The sequence below is a fragment of the Mugil cephalus genome, chromosome 2 (genome assembly GCF_022458985.1).
Source record: "Mugil cephalus isolate CIBA_MC_2020 chromosome 2, CIBA_Mcephalus_1.1, whole genome shotgun sequence".
NCBI lineage: Eukaryota > Metazoa > Chordata > Actinopteri > Mugiliformes > Mugilidae > Mugil > Mugil cephalus.
This window is the reverse complement of record NC_061771.1, coordinates 24,690,227-24,714,379: the sequence shown is the minus strand read 5'-3', so window position 1 is coordinate 24,714,379 and position 24,153 is coordinate 24,690,227. Positions and strand designations below refer to the sequence as shown.

Genomic DNA, 24,153 nt, shown 5'->3' with positions numbered 1-24,153 from the left:
TGTTCATGAGTGCTGTAGCACGCCGGAAAATGTAATAAAGCTCAATAAAGTAATAAAATAACCTAATAACATTTTTACCAATAATGTAATACCTTATTACATTATTGGGAATTTATTACATTTCTTTTTATTACATTTCTTTTTCCAAAACTGATAATGTAATATTTGACAGACAGTGTTATATATGTTCATTTTTAGTCCAGAGTTCTACATTTTGTGTTTTGAGAATCTAAGAATGAATGTTATGTAGATTGGATTTGAAACAACAGAATGACTATTAGGTTAAATTGTTGACCTTGAGTACCCTACAGCCATATGCATGTGCGCAAATAGTCTACTCAGGGACATGCAACTGCATCCTGGTATTATCAAGTGGGTGATGGACTAGACCAGAATTCCAGCTCAGATAAGCTTCTGAGCAGCATCGGAACTGTTGCCCTAAACTAACCTTTTCACTCCGTAGATTTCCAACAAGTCACTACGTACCGCTTACCTTTATTTACCTTATTGCACAGGAATCATCTCAACAGTGAAAATGAGTGGAAGAGGAAAGGGTGGTATTCCCTGTTTCTGATTACTCACTTACTCTCAAATTCTTTATTCAGACGCCTGTCATGCCCCCGTAGAATCTAATAACATAACACATAGCTGATGATCTAATGTGACAGTTTGTGAGTATAAGAGGATTCATGGGCAGGTTGGTGAATTGTTCATCTAGGTAGAAGTGGACAACTGCAAGCCATGAAGACTGGGGCTGATGTAGTTTATGGAGCTCCACAGGTCTGATACACAGCACTTCAGTCCATGAAGACTGGACTGGTTGATGAGGCCACGACAGCAGATGTAGCTTGGAATTAACTACAAATGAAAATCAGAACAACACAACCGATTTCTCTAGGCATTATCTTTCCCAACACTTCTATCCCCCCTCCATATATTGAAATGTGGTATCTCCCAGCCCCACCTGACGAGACGACGGACGGAGGTCAGAGCTCGGTCATTTTTGTTATTAGCGTGATTTGTTGAGTTAATTAACTAAAATGAAAAGGAAGCAGAGAACGTTGGAATCATTTTTCATAAAAATAATAATAATAATAAAAAAAGCAGGTGATGCGTCCAATGTTGCCCCAGCGGCGGAGGGAGGAGGACCAGTAGTGAAGGCGGGATTCCACTCAAGCACCTGCGCCGGGGTCGTTAATGCTAACAGGCGTGGAGGCTGCGAACTCGTCCGCACCAACTTCTCCAATTGAATCCGAGATTTCTGAGTCCGCACCGATTTCTCAGATTGAAAGAGCTGGATCAGACTTGGACGATATGGAAGTTCAAGGCCCGGGTGAGGGTCGACTGGAGCAGAGAAGAAGGATGGGGAGAGTGGGGTAAGTAGTGACAATTTTTACTTGAAGTGCCTTTAAAGCAAGGAGATAACAGTAATGTCTCCAACTAATATATCTACATATAGTTTAGGATGTTGTCCATCCATGGGAACAATTACATTGGATCTTAAACAAAATGTTTGAGAAATATAGCTTTAGAAAAAGAAGTGGTTTTGTGGCACAACTTGCCCCCAGTACAGGGTAAGTTGTGCCATTAGACAGAATACACTGGGGTAAATTGTGCCATTGATAATTGAAGTTAAACAGATCATTTTAATCTCACAAATGATAATGCTATAAAAGCAAGACAAATTCAATACAAAATGTTTATTTAATGTTTATTTCAAGTTTTAATAACATCGAAGGACACTTATAAACAAGGCCTATACCGTCACATGAACACCTGATAGACTCTTACTCTTCACAGATCCAGCCTACTAGGCCTACAACTTAACATCCTGCAGCAGGAAAATATGAACTTCTGCTCCTTTCTGGCTGTACCACCAAGTTGTTTTTTTTTTTTTTTTTTTTTTTTTTTTTTTTAAAGCATTGAACCAATCAGGTCCTAGAGAAGGTTAAACGTTTACATTCAGATTTAGGCTAAGTTGAAACTATCTGCTCCAAATAACTGTCCAATAACCTACACTTCATCTAACCTGCTTTTTTGTCTCTGGTCCAGCTGGGAGGCATGTCAGTGTTATTACTTTGTGCAAACTGAGAAGCCAGTTCATGGCATTTCATGGCACCTATGACATGAAACATTGCTGCTAGTGTCTTAATATGGTCAGCCAGCTCTTTCTCCATGGTCTCATTGAAGACATGTTTGGCAGTTGCTGTTCGCTCATAGCCTGACTTTGTTACTTCTCCTATTTTTTTCATATCCTTATATCTTTTTATGGTCATCCTGCAGATCTTCATCTCCTTTCCAACCTGACGTATGGCCTTCCCCTGTCGCACCTCTTTCACTGCTCTTTCGAACTCCTCAAGTGGAGTTGTAACCCCGTCTGTCTTCTGCTTATATTTGCATGGCATGATGGTCTAAAATTAAGAATATCACATAGTTTTAGTTATCAAATGTAAGATGTAATGCAATGTACAATAACAATAAAATACAATAAAATTATATATAGTAAAAAAATCACAAGTTGGGGTAAATTGTGCCAGTGGCAGAACTTAATCCAGGACCTTTGGCACAAATTACCCCAGACCCACCATTCTGAAAAAAATGCATCCCCCAGCTGTTTTGAGCTGGCATCATGCTAACTGTATAGACTCATGCTGTAGCTTACTAAAGCACTAAAACATGTGAACTGTTTTCAAAGTTGTCTATAATTGTTCAAACACAGCAATCAAGAAACCTTGATCATAAAAAAAATTTACTTTTGAGGGCAAAAAATAGTTTTTTGAACTTAAATGCGCTTACCTGTCAAGTCATGTGTCTCCCTTCTTTGCAGGATGAGTAAAATGGATGCCCCTTCCACTTCTTCTATGGTTTTCTAGATAACAGGGGTGGCACTACTTGCCCCTTGGCACAAATTACCCCACTCTCCCCTATTAGTGGATGTAAAACAGGCGGACTCAGGCACCAGGTCAGCCTCCGACTGAAAACCAGACATCCTTCCATCCTGACGCTCAGTGTCATTCAGCGGATGTTCCTGCTGCTGTGGAGGATCAGGCCGTGGATTCACCTGCTCAGACCTCTGCCAATGCTCCTCCGAAGTGGAGTGGAGAAGACGGAGGAGACAGCAGAGGAGGTCCACCAGGATCACAGCAACCACGACTCCTTCCGTACTCACTCAGATGACAGCGATGACAACGATGACGATGACTATACCAACTAAAGAAATGAAGATAACAGCAGCAGTGAGGCATCAGAGCAGTATGAGAGCGCCAGCGATAGCAAGGACGTCAGCACCTCCAACCTTCCTGAGGTTCCATCCACAAGCTTCCCTCTGCCCCTCAGTGGTGAAGTGGTGGGTGTCTCATCCTCCTCCAGCCCCAGCCTTATGCTCATGGGGAACTTTCATCCGGTTCTCTTGAGTACGTTATTAAAGGAAAGCGTCAAGCTCCATCAACTGCCTGCGGTAGAGAGAAGAGAAAAGATGACAAGCCCAGCCCTCAGTAAGTCACCCCTAATCTCTCTACAGCTATGTGTCTATCAAAAGTTGCTTCATGGAATGTGAGAAGTTTACAGTCCAGCAAACCGAGACAAAAAAAAGTGGACTTCCTCATGAACACTGATATATTGTGCGTACAAGAGCTGCGCCTCAAAACTCGCAACAACTCCGAGGATGTCCGTCACATGTGGCAAAAAGGACATTATGAAATCTCCATCTGTGAGAACAGCTCTGATGGCATTGCTGTGTTTTTTTTTAACAGCCATGCAGTAAATATTATAAAATGCAGGGATATCATACCAGGAAGACTGTTACTTATAGACTGTTTCTACTCTGGCCAGAAGTTGCGTTATTGATCTCTACACGGTGCCTGAAGGAACAAAAAAAATGCAATTATTTAAAAAGTTAAAGATTTTAAACATTGGTATTAACATAATATTATGTGGTGATTTTAATAAAGTCACAAGTGCGCAAGACAGGATTGCTGCTACGCCTTTTAAAGTAAGCCATGAAGGGAAATTATTAAGTGAAATGTGTTAATGCATCTCACTCAGACCTGTACAGAGTCCTTCACCCTCACACCATCCACTTCACAAGATTCGACACTAAAACCAAAACCAGAATAGACAGAATATATATCTCCTCTCAGACGAAAGCCGTGAGTTATGACACCGTCCTCACCGAGCACTCAGACCATCTAGTTTTTAAAGCCTCGGTTTGGTGTGACCCCAGCCATATGAGAGGATTCTGGAAATTGAAAATTAACTGTCTCAATAATGTGGATCTGGTCAGCGAATTAAAAAGAGTTTCTTTGTTTCAAATCTACCCAGTTGTTGTTGTCTCCAATTAGGGTCGTGTGTCAAGGTAAAAACTTGATTACGTTGCCCTCTTGTGGTCACTGATTGTACTTCCAACTAAATCCTCAGATTTAAAACTAAGAAACAGAGTAAATATGAATAATGCTAAAAGGAATGAACAATAAAAACAAAAAACAGAAATAAATACATTTTAAATAGCAATTAAAAGCTGTAGACTACTGTCACTTTTGTACCACAAATGTACAAACAACAGAACACATTCTTTACGTGTAACATGGTTCAAAATTTATAAGAATTCTTACATAGCTGGTTAAGCTCCAAATCCATAAATGTAGATTTTCTTTGTTGTTTTCTTTGTCAAATCCATCCAGTTGTTGTGGTCTCCAATTAGGGTTGTGTGACTGTAGGTAAAAACTTTGTGTTATGTTGCCCGCTTGTAGTCACTGACTGTACTGTCAACTTAAACCTCTGATCTTGTCTGAACCATGAATCAGAGAATGGTGCTGGCCTTGATCCCAGAGCTGGAATGTGTGCACTTGTTATATTTAGTGGACTCTGTGACCTGTGTTTAAATTTGATTGCTTTCCAGAAGTGAAAGTCAGATGTGATTTTAATAGTTTTATGATGACTTTGTATGAGACACAGATAAACAAGTGCACACATTCCAGCTCTGGGATCAAGAGCAACACAATGTTATTACCCAGTCAGAGATTGACTTTTACTATCACCATGAATGAGAATCCCCGCAACATGCAGATAATCAAAAAATTGGGAAAACCTCTTGTCATCCCTCTCCACAGATATCCTTGGTAAAAGGCGAAAGATTTATATTATTTGAAGAGACACAAGAGCGCATAGCTTCTATCCATTGTCTGCCTATGTTTATAAATCATTTTCCATTGTAGGAGAACTTGGTAGTGGTACCGTATCAACCCTCGCAGACCCTTAGTTTACCGGAAAACCACCGTAATGGCCTTGGAAGCCTTGCAACAGGAGTTCCAAAAACTCACCCGCACAGTATACAAGCTACTCCAGGCTTTTTGGCCTTTTTTCCAGGAAATTACCAAATGGTTTGAACCGTTGTCCCAGACGAAACTCTGGGCTTGGGTGCAAATTCGGGGGTGAGAAGGATGTGATGGGGACATCCAACTTACCTTTTCACCTGAAATCAGAATGGGAATCGGATGGGAGGTTCCTGCTGCTGGAATTGGCGGACCTCATTCAGATGGATCTGGGTACGCTCTCCACATTGAAACACTGGCAGGAAGTACCCAACCTCTCCAGCAAAGAGGTGACAACACTGGAGGATTTGCAATCCATGGACACGGTTGTCATGAAACCAGCAGATAAGGGCCCAAACAATGGTCAACCAGATTTTGGAGCAATTGGTCAAATTTAATTTTTTATCCCGGAAACAACTGGCCTTTTTGAAGGGGGGCACAAATCCACAGCCAAGATATTTTTACCTGTCTGATATGAAAATATCTTCAACCCATGACAAGGAAATGAAAGGAGATACAAATTAAGTTAATAATTTTAAAAAGTTTGCAAGTGCTTCTGGGTAGCCATATGTTGCTTACGTATGCATTCATGAGGAGGAAGTATGACGAAAAATACATAAACCTGGGATTTATTTGGAGCGGGACAGAGGAGCTGCCCAGGCCGCAGCGTATTGTATGTGGCAACGTTCTGAGCAATGAGTCCATGAAACCATCGCATCTCAAATGACATCTTACAACCAAACACACAGCAGTAAAGGACAAACCAATGGATTTTTTTTTTACAAAAACGTGATGAACTGAAGCAGTCCAAGTCCATCATTCTGTCCTATGGTACATCCGTAGCCAAAGTACAGGAAGCTTCATATCGTGCCAGCCTCCTGATCACCAGAGCCGGTAAGCCGCACACAATCGGGGAACAGCTGTGTTTACCATTAGCCAAAGAGATGACACGTATCATGTGTCGAGAGAAATCTGCCAGAGAGGTAAACTTGGTGCCGCTTTTAAATGACACCGTGTCAAGGAGAATAAAAGACATGGCTGACGATGTTAAAAAGACGCTGATCGAGCACATTAAGAACAGTAGATATTTTGCCATACTATTCAGTTCAATTCAGTATTATTTATATAGCGCCAATAACAATACAAATTGTCTCAAGACGCTTTACAAAATCCAGCCTGCAACCTCCAGAGCAAGCCTGAGGACGACAGTGGCAAGGAAAAACTCCCTTTTAACAGGAAGAAACCTTGAGCAGAACCCAGCTCATATGGAGGGAACCATCTGCTAAAGGCCAGCCGGGTAGAAACAGAGAAAATAGAGAGAAAAGAATTGTAGGGGAAACAAGATAAACAAACTTCTGTCATACAGCTTAATGAAACTACAGATGTTGCAGATTTGGCTAATTTATTGGTTTATGTGAGATACAAATATGACGGTGTGGCGCAGGAGGACTCTGTTCTGTAAATCACTGGGGACCAGAACTACATCAGAGCAAATATTCCAGTTACTGAACAAGTTCATCCAGGAGCATGGCTTGGACTGAGAAAAGTATGTGGGTGTATGTACTGATGGAGCAAGGGCCATGACGGGTCGCAACAGCAGGGCAGCAGCATGCATCCGAGAGGTAGCACCTAAGATGCGCTGGACTCACTGCAGCATCTATCGTGAGGCGCTGATGACCTGAAGTTCGTGCTGGATTGTGCTGTAAACCCAGACGTTGTAGGACTGTGTTCAGAGAGGCATACACACCCATTACATTAACCTCAGTAAGTTGTCAATCAATAGTCAATCAGTCAATAGCCTGTGTATATTTAACCACAGCTGTTACTCTTAATGCTGTTCCTCACTATTGTTTTATTCTTAATCTTATTGTTCTTCCTCTGTTTGTGGGTGTGTTTCTGTTTCAGGAAGCAGTCACTGGAGATAACGGCATGAACTGCAGATATGCATAGCCTGTTTTTATTGTTTTCAAGTACATCAAGTACAGTACTATTTTTTACTTAACAGTTAAGTACAGTACAGTTATTTAAATTTTTAGTACATTGTCATTGAACCTCTAAGAACTGTCTTAATATTTATTTTAGTGCAATGTTTATTTCACTTTTATGTGCAATCAATTTGATTTGATTCATTATTTAAGTACAGTGTTTTATTTTTCTATATTTAAACACCGTGTTACTGTTCAAAGTACTGTGTGTAATGTTACAGTGGCCAACAATATTAAATATACTTGTCAAATAAAACCTCCGCCTCGTTTTTAATGAATACTTAGGCCTACTACGCTACTGTATTTTAATGTTGGTCATTGTGATGGTACTTGGAGAGCCAAGTATTTTCTGAGGTAGTACTTGGTGAAAAAAGTTTGAGACCACCTGCACTAGGGTATGGTTTTTATCCGGGGAGGCCCTGGGTTCTAAGGGGACAGGCCAATCAGCTAACCCTCAATCTCAAAAATGTGTGTTCCCGCTAGTGCAAGTGCTGTCTTGCACTAGCAATTCTCAGAAAAATTACGTTGAGGAGCGAGTTTAAGGGCTGTAGTAGGTAGAGTGGGTTGTCCATGAACCGAAGGGTTAGCGGTTCGATTCCCTCGAGTGTGCCATATGCCGAAGTGTCCTTGAGCAAGACACTGAACCCCCAGTGGCTCCCAGTGCAACTGGCACTGGTGTGTGAATGTGTGTCTGTCTCTGACTGTAAAAGCGCTTTGAGTACCTTTGAGTAGGTGGAAAAGCGCTATATAAGAGCAAGACCATTTACCATTTATTGCCCTCAGTATTGAGATTTTCTGAGACCACCCTTGGGAATAAGGGCTACCCAGCTAGCTAACAGACGGATGCTAACGGATGAATGCTAAAAGACGAATGCTAACACAGATGCTGATATATGAATGCTAACACAGATGGTAACAGATGAATTCTGACATATGGATGCTAACAGATGAATGCTGTTATGGACGCTAACAGACGGATGACAATACGGATGTTAACACCGATGCTAACAGACGGATACTAACACGAATGCTAACATACAAATCAGATGAAAGTTAACAGACGAATGCAAACAGATAAATCCTAACAGACGGATACTAACAGATGAATGCTAACATGAAAGAACCTGACTGCAGACGTCTCAATACTAAACGTATTAGAATAATCTCCCAGTCAAACTTCCCAAAAGTTATTTACTTCCTCCACAATACAGTTAATGTAAATAATAATGTGAAATAATGATGTGGTTAAGTCGTGCTTCATCCAGTCAGAGCCTCCTCCGATACAGAGACGAGACTTTTCAACCTGACTTCTGAATGTCACTTAAACAGTCACTCAAATAGTTTTCACATGATGAAAAGCAGCTTTTGGATAGTATGTTTGTCTTGTTTTCAAATACAAATCATATTAAAACCAGTTGTTCAAGTAAAGTACTTGTAAAAAAAACATGTTATTTGTCCCTTCATGAATACTGTATTCAGGCTTGGCTCCAACCCTAATACATATATTATTGATAAAAGAAGTCTATGCTTCCTCCCACTCCTTTTTCGGGTACGTTGAAAATTTAATACTCAGCTTATGTTTTAATTTTATCTTATTTATGTTCATTGTGTCCATTTCTGTGATTATTTTGTTTGCTTTTAACATAAACTGATATTGGCTTGAAAAAACTGCTGTTGTCTCCATTGTGTTTCAGCCTCACAGTCCTCCCTCTACTGTCACACATGTTAGGACGGCCGTGTTTATTTTGATGTGTTACTATGCATCTGACAAAACTGTGCCCTCGACCAATCAAACCAGAGGAGACGTGTTCCTTTTTCTCTTCACTGCATTTCTTTTACTGAAACTGAGTGGTTCAAAGTCAAACCAAATATTGTCACCTCTGACGGAGGAGAAACGAGCAGTGAAACTGTCTGCAGGAACGGTTGTCAGAGTCTCTGACGTCGGTGTTAGTTAGAAGTGTGTGTGTATATATATATATATATATAAAATTATCCTGTGATGCCTTATCTATTGAAACCTTCATTCTTTACTGTACTTATCTCTGAATCCACATATCTGCTGCAGTTAGGATTTACTGTTTCTACTCCTTAAAGCTACACAACACATGTGGTGACTATCAAAACTAAAATGAGCAGCATGGCTGTGTGGGAGTTTTAACGTGTGTCCATGCTTCCACTGATCAAAAGAACGTCCAAATAGACTTGCCTTTAAAGTGAGCCGTTTCTGTTGATTGAAGATGTTGCCGTATTTCACCACCTATGTTGAATTTTATTCCCTCAACAAATACAAATACAAATACAAAAACTAGTTCATGCATTTGTCTCTTCCACGCTGGATTATTGTAACTCATTACTGTCTGATTCCAAATAGTTCTTTAAAAATGCTGCAGCAAGAGCATTGATGGGAATTAGCAAGAGAGATCATATTACTCCAGTTTTAACTTCTCTGTGCACAGTAACACTTTAATGTTATTAAAAAATTATACACAAAATTGTGTACATGCAGTATATTGCCAAATGTATTTGCTCACCCATCCAAATAAATGAATTCCGAAATAACTGAACATTTTCTCATGAAGCAGAGAGCTTCAGGGAATGGGTAGATTAAAAACCGGCCTTCTCATCCAACGTCAGTGTTTGATCTCACAAATGTACTTTCGAAAGAATAAAAAATTCCTATAAAGTCAAAAATTCTCATAAGCACATTCCTAAACCTTGTGGAAAACCTTCCCAGAAGAGTCGAAGCAGTTATAGCTGCAAAGGGTGGGCGCATGTCATATTTAACCCTATGGACTAAGAACGAGAGTCACTGGGTTTCATACGTATGTGAAGGCAGGTGAGCGAATACTTTTGGCAGTATAGTGTATACCTCTGAGGTTTGTCAAGTATAGCACACTTTGGCAACTGCAGCTATTTCCAGCTGCCATGTTTTACTGAAAGGATGAGGTTCCGATGCCTGGAGGCAGGACCATGAGCCCTCATTTCTTTAATCAATCAAAGTAATCAAAGTCTAGATGTTTCCCTTCAGTATATTTCATTAGGTGTTCATCAGTCACATCCTGTCTAGCGTTTCATTCACTTATCCAAACAAGCACCAGCAATCTTCCCATTAACCTCCTCAGCCACATTGGAAAACTCTTTGAAAGAATATGCATTTCACATCTCACCAATCACATCAAATCCATGGGCCTCATTTCGGGAAAGGATGACACAGACCACAGACAACCTCCTCAGTTTATCCAAGGACATCCACAGGAACTTCAATGAAAAGAAATAACCCTGGCAATGTTCTTCAAAATTAACCTCTCATTAAACAATCAACCAATCACCACCTTCTTCTGAGTCACTTTCCAAACAACATGACATGGACCAAAGGCATCAACAACCTGGAACAACATGCAAACAACAGACTCTAAAAGCCTTCTGTGGCAAACGTTGTGCATCACCCTCAACAGTTATCAAAGTCTATCTATCATACACCAGGCCACTCTTTGAAAACTCCACAACAATACAATCCAGAACAAAGCATTAGAACTGGCAGACAGACTGCCATATTTCATCCTCAGCCATTATATCCACTTAATAAGCGGCATACAGAAAGTACGCCAACGACAACCATTGCCCTGTAATACCTCCAGACTACAACCACCAAGCCCGCCCTGTAAAAGACCATCAAGGAAGCCCAGCTCGCGCCCTTATCATTCATCCTGAACTATCAAATCATGGTTCTGATTGCACCAGATTATGTCTGAGATATCCTATGCCTGTACACACAACCCCATATACTGGGGAGTGACTCTCAGCCTCCAGAGATCAATACAGAACATCTCAACACATAGTGTTGTTTGGAGCGGAGTGCAGTCTACCTTTTTTCATTCCTACTCCTTTACTTTTTTTCTCTGTTACAGTCCACAGGGAAATTTACTACTTTTTAAACTTTGCCGTGTTTATTTAAGGATTTAGGTCAGGGGCATCTTGCAGCTTCACAGTATAATCTAATATTATTGTTAATGTTCAGTTTCAATATTATTAGTTAACAACAAATGAAACTAGTAATTGATACCTGGAGTAAAAATCATAGGCAGCAGCCACTGACAATAGAATTAGAGGGCACAAGAGTTTATTGTAGCATTGTTTCATTTACCTGCAGCACAAGTATTTTTCTTTTCACAAAGATGCTCAAAAGTGTCAGACTTGACTCTGGACGTCCAGTCCGGTCTCTAAGCGGCTGTTTTAGACGTCATTATTAATGCCCCACAGCCGTCAGCACACTTCCAAATATAGATAAGACAGCAAATAGTAATTAAAAATAAACTCAAAGAAACACTTTCAGTTTTTATTTATCATAGAATATTATAAGTTCACCACGTCCGTAGCTCCGACAGTAACACTTAAAATATGGACATGTTCACTTCAGTTGGAGTTCACCACGTTCATTGTTATTGTAATGTTGTAATGTCTATAGTATAAACTAATATCAAATCCCGAAGCCACAAATGTGACTTTAGGCAGTGGTTTCCGCGCCATCTCTATATACAAAACTGTATAACTGAAACGCTTATACTATCAGGCTTCAGAGTTGCTGTTGACCAGGGGCTTTTCAGGATGCTTCATTTTGTTCTGGGCCTCACTCAGCTGCTGAAGGTCCCTCATCAGAGCTGCAAACTGTTCCTCCTGTGATATCAAAAATAGCCAATGATATGATGAAAGTGTCCCAGTATACTGTCACTAATTTTGTATTCCCACAATACCCATCTAAATCGAAGTCTATATATGTATAGTATTGTATATAGTACAGTATATACATACTTGAATGGATTAATCAAATCAATAGTCAACTTGTAACCCAACCCCTGTTTGATAATTCTGTTTCTCTGTGTTTCTTACCAGCACATTCATTCTCTCAGCTGCTGCGATGGCAACACTTAGCTTCCTCTCATCTTCTTCCCTCTCCTCCTCAATCACACCCAGCCTGTGTCAGACAGACAGAAGAGAAGCTCAGAGAAGAACACTTCAGAAACAAATAAAATGGTAAAACTGATCATTTACTGATGGATAACACTCCAGTGTCATGCTTTCAATGCAAAGTCAGAAAATGCAAGTTCTGAGCAACTTTGTCAAAGTAATAAAGAGTAATACACAAGTGCAAAGTAATAAACAGGACATGAAAGCTGAAAATGTCAAAACATTAGGTACATTAGGTGAAAATGCATCCCATTATCACACTCATGCACTAAATCCCCCTACATGATGTTGAAGCAGCGTCTGAAAGGTGGCTTTTAGAACTTTGTCCCAGTCTCTAATTATTTAAACATACTATGAGTGGGCTTCTACAACCTTCTCTATAATCAGATCATACATTTACCATCATTATCTCATTTTCTCAATGTTGTACCCAATGAACCAGTAAGTGAGCATGTTTTGCTTTTAAGATCTATCATGCGTGTCATGCATTAAAGTTACCTGAAGGTGGCACTGGCGAGCTGCTCTTCTTTCACAGCCAGCATGTTCCGCAGCTCGTTCACCTCAGTCTGCAGCATTGCATTCTGGTCCTGGCTCTGGATGATGAAGTCCTCCAGGCGCTTTGCCATGTCCAGCTCTCGCTCTGTTACCTGCTCTATCCCCAGTCGCAGCTCCGACAGCTCTTGGGCGTGCTGGTGTGTAAGAATTACAAGTTGTATGTTTAAATAGTAATAACTCATACACCGTACAGCTAGAGTTACTGCATGTCGCTTTAGGGGCAGCAGGTTTGACGTACCCTGTCCAGTGCGTTGGTCTCCTCATACTCAGTCTTCGTTTCACATGACTCTCGGTTCTGTGTGATTTTAATCCAGGGAACGGGCTCAGGTTTGGCACGTTTGACACTGTGTTTCTGAAAGAGCAAGAGGAGACTTTCATCTGAGTCCTTTTTAATTTACTTTTATGACAATAACATATTCTTGCTAACTAACAAAATAAAACAAAAATATGCCGACTGCAGGTTTTTACACCTCTTCTGTAACTCACCAGACAAAGTATTTCTTGCAACGGTATGAGCACGGTTTCTAAAATAGACCAAATTTAGTTCCTCTTTGTACTCACAGTGTTTGGTTGTGAGATAAGTGGCTGGTTGGTTTCCTCCTCCGGTTCATGGTCAGATGACGGCAGAGCTTCAGAACTCGTCTGCCTTTTTAAGGCGTGTTTGTGCGCGCGTGGTCTTTGAGGGGCACTCTGAGTCCTGGACACTGGCTTCCTCTCTCCGCGGTTCCTGGTACTCCTGACATCCCTGCTCAGCAAACAGATCAGTGGATTAGCTATTTATGATGGCTTTTCAAAAATCTGCTCCTTGTTTTAGCGGGTAAAACCATACTATTCGTTTTGTTATATGGAGAAAAGAGATTGGACAGGTGGTTTGGTGCAGTGGCTGTGGCAGCATTGTAATGGCTTTGTGTGGTGCAGGAGGAAGCGTCATAAGTCAAAGCTTTACCAGTAGTGCTGTGTTCCAGCAGTTGCAGCCCTCACCTATGGTCATGAACTTTGGGTAGTGACTGAGAAAATGGCATTGTAGGGGACTGTATTGAGGTTCCTCAGTAGGGTGGCTTGGTTTAGCCTGAGATATAAGGTGAGGGGCTCAGAGTAGAACCGATGCTCCTTCGCATCGAAAGGGACCAGTTGAGGTGGCTTATTTTTCACTGTCTGTAACTTGTTGTGTAGTTTAGGATGATTAAGTGCTTGTAAGGTAATCAGCCTGCTTCTGGCAGTGCTATGGTCTGAAACTTCTCTGGTTTGAAATTCTGTCTCACACAACTCTGTCTCACATCTGGTTAGGATGCTTCCCTGTCATATTCCTGTGTCATATTCCTGAGGTCTGAGATTTAAAAGTATTGGTGGATGGATTGTTGAGCAAAATGTCTGTGGACAGTCCAAAACGTATGCTTTCATTAAGAAGAAATCAGTTGAAAGACACAGGACTCTGCATACCTATCTCGTGGGCTATGGGAGTCCACAGGCAGCTGCTGGTGGGATGACCGTAGTGGGCTATACTTGTCCAGTTCTTTAGGAGGAACATACACTGGCTTGGATTGCCCCATTTGGCTGCAAGAAAGAGGCTGGTTCAGTAACTTCGAAATCATGTTCAACTTCATAATACGCTGCAAGTTTTTGATGAATAACACACCTGCTGACAGTGATCCGAGGTGCCTCAGGGCCCAGCGACTCACTGATCTGGTTCAGAATCGATGGCAGAGGTTGCAGCTTGTCAATTGTCTCCTGAGGAGGAAACAAGCTGGATGTTAGGTTCACTTAGAATTCATATTAACTGTATCTTAACACATTTAATGGAGAAGAAAAAAAAATGACATTACGATAAGCTGCACATGCAAGCAGTACTTAGAAAGGAGGGCTGGGCTGCATTTGGAGCCAGTTTGTCAGAAAAAAATACCAAACCCTCCATTGGTAACTGATTGCACTCGGTTAGAAATCGGACAGGCCATTTAAATCCTTTGTCAGGGCTTTATGCTGCGATGGACAGAAGAGTAACAAAGAAGTAGTCCTACGAGTTATTCACTCAACTCATATACATCTTTGCCTGTGACCCCTTCAAAACCTAGGATCACCACTAGGGTTAGGGTGCAGGCATACTTCAGGACATCTTAGGAAACTACTTTACACTTTACATATGCAGGATGTGGTTAGACAACACATTTTACAAACTAGTTCTGAACAACAAGACCCAAACTGGGATATCAGCAGCAGAACCAATAATTATGAAATTATGGAGGTCACAGTTATATTTGTGTGCATGAAATTTCTGCACGAATCCTGAAAATATATGGCTTACCGAACCATCTATAGGTGCAATCATACCCAGGCTTAGAAAATGCACTGAACTTGTTTGTGTTTCATGTTACCTGGTCCCTCTGATAGATAATGTCCACCAGCAGGCCTTGGAGCACAGCTAAACGCAGAGGCAAATCCACATAGCCATCGAAGGAGGTCATTGGCATTTCTGTGTCTTGATTGGACACCGTTTGGAGGAAGCCCCTCATTCCATCCCAATGCTGCTGCAGGAATTCGTTCATGAACAGCATGTACTCTTCTTTCTCTCCAAACCTGAATCAGGCCAAATGATTTTTTATATGAATTTTTAAGAAAATTAAGATGATAAACATTATTTTGCTGATGTAGAAATGCACAGGTGTTTTGTTGAAGCAGATGAAATGCCACTCACAAGGTGAAGTTGGCCAGGTTCTGGATGACTTTGGCAGTAAGGGTCAGGGTTCGCAGGGTGTTTGGTTCTGGATAAGGTTGTGTCAGGCCGAAAAGAGAAGGACTGAGGATAGCAGGACACAAGAAGCGAAGGAAGAGGGAAGCAGAGATGAGACGTTGGCCAATCTCGACCCTGCCTTGGTCTTCACACACCTCCACCCATCGGGAGAAGATCTTGTTTAACTCTTCAGGAAAGGGTCTGAAAGCAGGAAACAGCTCTGTGAGTTTAGTCAGGTCAGACACAAATATTTGTTTATACGTGTTGAATTTTCTTACCCATGGACCTCTATAATCTTCTGCACCACCTCTTCACAGGTTTCCCTCAAGTGCTTCTGGCTGTTTGACAGGTCCGCCGCGGGACATTTACGAGGGTCAACTTCACAGTTCTCCTCCGATGCATAAAGGCGGGTGATAAAGTCCCCTGGGTGGAAAAGGAAAGCACAGATAAAATTGAGGCACCAGTCAATATTTGTAGCCACCTTCAATGCTGAACTACCCTACCTAGTGTGTCAATGAGGTACTTCTGGCCAACCAGCTTCATATATTCATCTATGGCTTTAGTGGCCAGTGTGTTCTCTCTGAAGATCAATGCTTCCTTCTCTCCAAGACGTTCAACCTCTGCGCTGCCCAAATCAATGAGGAATTCCTGAAGCACAATCAGTTAAAACATGTCTCATTAGTGTTTTTGTGGTATTTCTAAATTGGCTTATGTTTAAGATTTGGGATTACAACTTCATTTAAGCTCATACACATTATTCACCTTGGCTTTGCCAATACTCTGGAGTACATGTACAAGAGCTCCTGCCAGCTCTTCCTTCTCCTTCACATTCAGAAGTGGCTCCAGGTTTCTGCACATTTCCACATAATCCACTGTCACGTACTCGGCAAACTCTTTGTATTTCTCCATTGGTAACACTTGCAGATTCTGGAAACGGGCCTTGATGCGGAGTGAAGCCTGTGGCCCCAGCAGTTCTTTGTTCCCAGCTGTGCCTGACGCCTTGTGTGGAATGATGGTGTACCATTTCTCCTGATAGGTCCTTCCTCGAATATCAGCTAAAGGTATGACCACGCTGCCCAGGGGCTGCAGACTGACCTCGTCTCGGGAGTGACGCTTTTTCTTGGGGTCTTCCTCTCGGAAGAGGTGCAGGCTGATTTGGGATACAGAGGGCAGGTTGTCAAGCTCAAAGAATTCACCCCAGAATAGTGGACACCCTCCTACAGCACTTCCACTGGCTCCCAGGCCCCCTGAAGACCCCATTGAGCCATCTGCTGCCAAGCTGGAGCGGTTAGGTTGCTTGCCGACAGCTCGGCTGCTGGTGCGCGCAAACAAGGTCCCGTCCAGGTGTACCTCACAGTAATATCGCCGTTTGGGTGGGAGATCCTTTGCCTCGTTCACCCACAGGCTCAAGGAGTTCTCTGTGCGCTCAATGTTATCCTGCAGACATCAATGCATTAAATGTTTTTATTTGCATTCCGATGTTGACTGACACAGTTTTTCGTACAAATGGCTCACCTTGTTGGGCTGTGCTGCCCGTCTCAGGACCTCAATCCAGCGGTCACGTTCTGCAGCTGAGGAGCAGCCAAAGCAGTGGGTGTTCTCAGAGTTTATCACCTGTATAATAGTGAAACCAACAGAACTGTGTTACTCTTACAGGGATGGGACCTTTTCTTCTAAAAAAAAGCATGTGTGACTTCAAGAGATCAATGCGCAAGTCAAAACTTACCTCAAAGCAATACTTCTCCCCCAGAATAGAGCTGTGGACCGGCCTGATGACAGTGCTGGTGTCTGCACCTAGGTCTAGACTCCCCACTGCACTGACTGGAATTGACACAGATTCCCGAGATCCATAGATCCTTAACATTTAACACAGGTGAAAAATCAGTTAGTAAAAACAGGTAACAGGTGCTTTATCACAATCTTTTCTCCCCCTTGGGAACTATACACACTCACTGATCACCATGGAATTTTGACATTTACAGTATAGTCCCAGGAGGTGTCATATTAGGTATTAAATATTGGTACAAAATCCTAGTATAGAATACTTGTGTTTTAACATGCTGTTAAGTCCACAGAGATTCAGAGAAGCTGGGGTGGTTTTATGCTCTAATGGACTTTACTGTCTTCACCATCAAAAACTACCATAAGCGTAACTTTACCAGGTTCCTTTGTTTAGTCCCATTGTAGCTGGTTGGGAGTTGCTAGCCCTCTTGCCCTTGTTGTCACGGCGTCTCTTGATCTTAGCCTGAGGGTGAATGAAGCCGAGTACGGTGCATGAGTAAGGCAATTATGTGTCCCATCAACAGGAAATGCATGACTAGCAGAGGGATGATCTCTGGTGTGTACAACACTCACCATCACACCGCCTTCGATCTTTCGCCGAGGACCACCCTGGGTCCCCACGTGGTCGGGGCTGCATTCTAAGTATGGAGATGGAAAGAGCACTTATATTATATACCGTATATACAGTACTATAGAAAAGTTTTAGGCAGGCATGGGAAAAAATGCTGTAAACAAAGAATACTTTTTTTTTCTTTTTGTCAATTTACAAAATGAAAAGTAGGGCAAACAAACGAAAAATCTAAATCACATTATCACAATATTTGGTGTTATTACCCTTTGCCTTCAAACCAGCATCAATCCTTAAAGGTACACTTGCATAAAGTCAGGGATTTTGTAGGACTGCAGACGCAGTGGTTGGCCAAGGAAACTTAGTGCAGCAGATGAAAAATACATCAAGCTTATTTCCCTTCAAAATCTGAAGATGTCCAGCAGAGCCATCAGCTCAGAACTGGCAGAAATCAGTGGGACCCTGGTACACCCATCTACTCTCTGGAGAAGTCTGGCCAGAAGTGGTCTTAATGGAAGAGTTCCATTCATACCTCCATGGAAACAAGGCCAAGAGACTCAACTATGCATAAAAATATATGAACTGGGGTGCAGAAAATGGCAACTCTGGACTGATGAGTCAAATATAATATGAAATATTTGGCTGTAGCGACAGGCAGTTTGTTCAACAAAGGGCTGGAGTGTGCTACAATAATGAGTGTCTTCAGGCAACAGTGAAGCATGGTGGAGGTTCCTTGCAAATTTTGGGCTGTATTTCTACAAATGGAGTTGGGGATTTGGTCAGTATTAATTAATTCCTCAATGCTGAGAAACACAGCCAGATACTTATCCATCATGCACAACCATCAGAGAGGAGGATGATTGGTCCCAAATTTATATTGTGGCATGACAAAGACCCCAAACATACAGCCAAGATCATTAATAACTATCTTCAAGCGTAAAGAAGAACGAGAAGTCCTGGAAGTGATGGCATGGCCCCGACAGAGCCCTGATCTCAACATCATGGAGTGTGCCTGGGACTACATGAAGAGACAGAAGGATTTGAGGAAGCCCACATTCACAGAAGGCCTGGGGTTAGTCCTCTAAGATGTTAGGAACAATCTACCAGCTGGGTTTCTTCAAAAACTGTGTGCAAGTACCTGGAAGAACTGAAGCTGTCTTGAAGGCAGAGGGTGGTCACACCAAATATTGATTTGATTTAAATTTCCTCTTCTGTCCATTTACTGCATTTTGTTAATTGATGAAAATAAACAATTAAACCTTCCATGTTTGAAAGCATTCTTAGTTTGCAGTATTTTTTCACACCTTGCTAAAATTTTGCAAGGTAGCTACTGCAACTTTTGCACAGTGTGTATATATATATATATGAACACCAACAACAAAAATATGTAATTTTAAGGTCTTTCCGCATTCTTGGCAGCTTATGTAGGTAGGTTAACAAAAGGAAATTATATAGAAATGAACTTTTTGTATGTTCATTGTTTGTGGTTAGTATCTTCCTGTTACATTTTTCTGATTCAGCCTTCAGATAACCAAATTGACACCCTTTTTTTTCATGTCTGATTCTTTAATGAGTCAAGGCAGTAAAATCATCCCTCAGCTCAACCTGCTACAATAAGCCCCAAAAGCCCCAAAACATTGTCTTAAATGTCAAAATTCAGCTAGCTCCCATTGGGTTGTAAAATTGCCAAATATGTTCAAGTTAGGACACACAGGATGTGGCTTTAGCTGTCAGCTCATTTTTGTAGCAACAGAGTAAACTTGATTACATGTACACACGTCACTAACAAACTCTTTTACCAGAAACACTTTTAAAGAAAAACATTTGGATATTCCACCACGGTTTCCCCTTATTTCTATCTTTACAGTCACTTTCTAAGCCTCTAGTCATGAGATAAGTTCGAAGTCAAAGATTTGAATGTACAAGTTCATAGTAGTCAAGTTGTCAGGTAGAGTTTTTCTGTTTCCTTACCCAAAGCCCCACCACAAACAATCCAGCGTCTAAATCCCATCATCTAGTCCGAAGGTGTGGCTCACGCTTGTTCCTCTGATCTGTGCGTCTGTGACATTTCCCCCCTATCTTCGCTAAGATGCGTTTGTGCAGGATAAGTGCAGCCTCTGAGCGTCTTTTAAGCAACAGACTGCCCTCTCTCTCTCTCTCTCTCTCTCTCTCTCTCTCTCTCTCTCTCTCTCTCCCTCTCTCTCTCTCCCCCCGCCTGTGGGATTTCATTGCGCTATCATAACACACTGATGCTATCTCCCCCAGAAAGCATAGAGGAAGCAATTTGACAGTCGTTCTCACAAATAAACATTCAGCTATTTCCTCTCTGACTTTCTGCTGCGTTTAAATATACATTGAAATGTGTGTGTGAGTATTGACCTGTGTCGATGTCTACGAGGTTCTGCATGCTGAGGTTGGACAGACAGCTGCTCACGCGGTTTCGTGTCCACATGGTCGGCTGAGAAGGAACACACACCCACACATTAGGTAATGCTCCAGTAATAAGACATCTTCACTTTGAATGGTGCGTACCTCCTCCTCTGGGGAAATAATAATTTGTCCATCTTCAAGGACACAGCAGTTGATGTCCCACAAGGGGACCTCCTGAGGTGGGACCCATTGCAGTCTAGGGAGTTCATTGTGTGCGGCTGGTGTCGGCTCGGCCTCACCCACATCTGCGGAGGGACAAATATGGCAACCGGTGTTCTTAGCTTACTCTAAATACTTAAAGCAAAATAAAGCTTTATTTGGCATAAATGGATGTGACCACATATAAGGAGTCTGTTCCCTTCATTTTACCCATCCATGAGAGCACATCTGCAGTTGTGGGTATTGTGTGTGTGTGTGTGTGTATCATGTATGAACATATTGGGTATTGAATCAGTGACGGTCCCAAAGTTGCTCCTCTGCGCACAAGCCCACAGCAGCATAATTGCAGGCACACGCTGGCCCTAGTTTGTTTGTCATGAGTAGTAATTACAGGATGGTGGCACTTATCTCTCACAGCCTTATGCCACTCCCATGTGTGGTGTTGGCGGCATTTCCGATACTATCTGCCTCTTTTCATGACACGCAGATTGAACTGCGCACATCCTGTGGTTGCTCTTCATTTTTCACCTTTTGTACACGTCCTCCATCTTGTATTTGCATTCTTTTCCTGCAGTTTTTTTTTTCATGTGTGCCACGACAGGATGAATGTGGAGTAGATAATAAAATATTTCACAAGTGAAAAACATCAGTTAAAAAAGGCAAAAGCAGTGCTTTTTCCTGTTGGTTATGAATTTTAACAATTAAATAAAATGTTCCCTCTTGTCTGGGCCTGAGAACTAATGGGTAGTGTGATGAACTTGAGCTTGGTTTAATTAGTTGTTTAAAGCTGTTCTGTAACTGTTTTGGTCTCTATATCTAATTTCAGTATCACCTGTTATCTATATCAAGGCCTGTATGTGACACAGGGTGTTTAAAAAGACAGATGAATATCAACTAAAATTTTAAACTGAGTGAAATCTGAGGTCTGAAAACACAAGGAAACTATTGGGAAGCCTGCTTATATTACAGTCATGTTATTCTGGTTAGTAGAGAGTGCCAGTAGATGCTAACCGTGCCCATTTAGCATTTTATGGCCTAGGGCGGCAGTGACATCAATGCATACCCTCTGTAGATCATAAGCTCCACCCCCTCCATGTTAGTGGATGGGACATGGGAACTAAAACACTAAAATACATGTCAAATAATCGAATTACTTAAAAAGTTTCCATCTTTTACGTACTTAATATTTTGCTGACATATGCTCAAGTTTCCGTTTTCTGCTACATTACGTTAAGTGAATAATTTCTAATAATAATAATAAAAAACAGGATGTGACATCATGCTGATGTCGCCATTTACAACGACCCCATGTAGTGGTGCCATAGGAATGAATAAAAAACCATTTGTCCGTTTAAAAAATACCTTTAAAGTTAAAGTTTAGTTTTGTGAGATTTTAAATAAATTAATGTATTTAACTAGCTAGTTAGTAGCTAGTTAAATACATTAATTTATTTAAAATCTCAAAACACCAGTTTGAATCCATAGTGGATTTTAGCAGCAGTGTATAATTGTAATTTTTGTAATTAAATGCAAACTAGAGTGAATCCTGTGGAAGTATTGATGGATCATCGATTACATGACTCCACACTTGCAAGATGGCACCTAATGAATCCCATCCTCAGCCATCTACTGGGGTTACTGATGGTATTGCTCCCCAAGTTTAACATTATGAATCAATTGTTCAGTGCAAAAATGGTTTATTATCCTGCAGTTCATTTATTTACCCAGTGAATGGATCATTACATCAGCCATTGTTTCGACCCTCCTGAAAGACTTGGCTGAAGCTACCACTGAGACATACTCTACAGTGCCATAATGCCAAATGCATTTTTCAGCCATCTAAATCATCTAAATGGCCTCTACTACTTACTATTTGAATTTCTTCTCAGTAGCATGGAAGTTGGTTTGTCGGTACGTGTGGGTGTTTGTGGCTGAGTGCAGGTGTTGTTTTGTGATATTTGCACACGTGAGAGTCTGCATGTGCTGACAAAGAATGTGTGAGCCAGATCATTTTTAGAACAACTGTGGACCCAGAGCTGTACTTTACAAAGAACACCACATTATTACTTATGCACCAAATTGAAATCTACTTTTTTATTGTTATTTTTAGTAAAATAATTGCATGTGTGTGAATGATTATCATGTTTTCAGATGTGGTCCTACCTGGCAGTAACGATGGCGTGCTGCTCCGACTCTGCAACCTGGGCCTCTTGAGCTTCTGGGACACAATCCTGGCATATTTCTTTAAAAGCGCCCCTCCGCCTCCCTTTTGGGAAGGGTCAGTGGGGGAACCTCCTGAGGCCTCTGCACCAGCAGCAGTAGCTGAGGATGAAGCTGCATTAGCTGAGGTGCCGGCGCTGGAGGACGAGGACAAGGCTGCAAACAGTGACCCGGGAGGCTCGGACAGGGCTCTCCTGAAGGGGTTCTTTCTTCCTCCGGCACCTTTCTCAGGCTTGGCTCCCTCACCTCCTTTACCGCTCGGTTGATTCTTTTCTCCGGGGTCCTCACTCATGGCCTTGCGCCAGTTTTGCATCTTGCTCCACTTGGTGCTGGAGGCCTTTTGAATCCTGTCGATTGTAGATGTGGAAGAAGCCGCACCGCCTTCTGCTTCTTTCGGCTCATTGAGCGTTCCCTTGGAGCCGGTGTGCCACTTGTACGTGTTGAGGGGGTCGGTGGTGTCAGAGGTTTGTCCTTGAGGAGGCTCCACGGGGGACTCCTTCTCTTTCTCTGGTGCCTCCTGCTCCTTCACCAGTGGCTCGACCACGACCTCGGGATCTCTCTCTTCAGTGCCCATTTCAGGTTTTTAGGCGGATTGAAGCTCTCGTTGTTCAGGGTTGCATTCAGACCCTTGCATTCAGCATTCAGATTTACTGCTAACCTGGAGATTGTCGAAGGTACTAAGGAAGTAGGCCGAGTCTTCTCTGGCTTACTCTCTGTGCCTCTCTCGTTTCCTGTCTTGCAAAAACGTTATCCGGCAACAACTTACCACTAGCTGCTCTGCCTGTGGTTGTTTTGCTGCGGCGCTTAAACTCCTCTCTTTCACATGCTGTTTACTTCCTCATAAAATGTCACAGAGAAGTTCACCTATTTACTGAAATTTCATTATTTCTGTCTTTGTTTTCCCTTAATACTTCCCATTGTTGTCTCTTCCTGTTCTGCTTCTAATGTTTTTTTTTCTCTTCAAATGAACTCACTTCACAGAAAACGCATGTTCACAATATCTAAAAACGTATTCACCCCATTTGACCTTATCCCCTTTTAACGATTGTCTCTTATATGTATATATATATATATATATATATATATATATATGTATATATATATAGATATATATATATATACATACACATACATAGACATGGTTTGAAGTCATCAAGGTGAATATTCTGGAGGCCATTGGATTTAGTAGTATTTGTGGATGGAAATAAACATTGGGTTCACGCTTGATCACTGTGCAGCCCAACAGAGCTTGAGCAGCTTTGCAAAAGAAAATTTGCATAATTTTTTTTTCATCCACACAAACTCAGTGCTGTGATTGCAGCTAAAGGCACATCTACTAAATACTGACTTATACAACTTATACATACATAAGATGGGAAAATATCTAAGGGGCCTGCTGCAGGTAGTCAACTGCTCCACTTCAACAGAAGATATGAGTCATTCCGTCATTCACGT

At 41.7% G+C, this 24,153-nt stretch overlaps 1 protein-coding gene and 1 non-coding gene across 2 annotated transcripts; both read right to left on the bottom strand.

Moving 5' to 3' along the window:
- Window positions 1-5,047: 5,047 nt before the first annotated feature.
- LOC125004807 lies at window positions 5,048-5,161 on the bottom strand. Its single transcript, XR_007112385.1, has one exon. It is a non-coding gene; the product is annotated as a U5 spliceosomal RNA (small nuclear RNA).
- Window positions 5,162-11,397: 6,236 nt separating this feature from the next.
- rasal3 (RAS protein activator like 3) lies at window positions 11,398-23,405 on the bottom strand. Its single transcript, XM_047579566.1, has 19 exons — window positions 22,642-23,405; window positions 20,422-20,564; window positions 20,269-20,347; window positions 17,895-17,959; window positions 17,699-17,784; window positions 17,266-17,395; window positions 17,055-17,153; window positions 16,302-16,976; window positions 16,043-16,187; window positions 15,818-15,962; window positions 15,504-15,740; window positions 15,184-15,385; window positions 14,451-14,542; window positions 14,255-14,368; window positions 13,376-13,559; window positions 13,053-13,166; window positions 12,758-12,948; window positions 12,182-12,266; window positions 11,398-11,968 (listed from the first exon to the last, which is right to left on the bottom strand). Exons 1-19 carry the CDS (start codon window positions 23,270-23,272, stop codon window positions 11,861-11,863), a joined length of 3,525 nt encoding a protein of 1,174 aa, XP_047435522.1. The 5' UTR covers window positions 23,273-23,405; the 3' UTR covers window positions 11,398-11,860.
- Between the last annotated feature and the right edge of the window lie 748 nt (window positions 23,406-24,153).

Coding starts and splice junctions, on each gene's coding strand:
- rasal3 (XM_047579566.1), bottom strand. CDS start 23,272: ATGGGCACTGAAGAGAGAGATCCCGAGGTCGTGGTCGAGCCACTGGTG. Junction 17,785..17,894: donor AGATCGAAGGCGGTGTGATG/GTGAGTGTTGTA, acceptor ATTCACCCTCAG/GCTAAGATCAAGAGACGCCG. Junction 15,963..16,042: donor GTACCTCATTGACACACTAG/GTAGGGTAGTTC, acceptor TTTTCCACCCAG/GGGACTTTATCACCCGCCTT.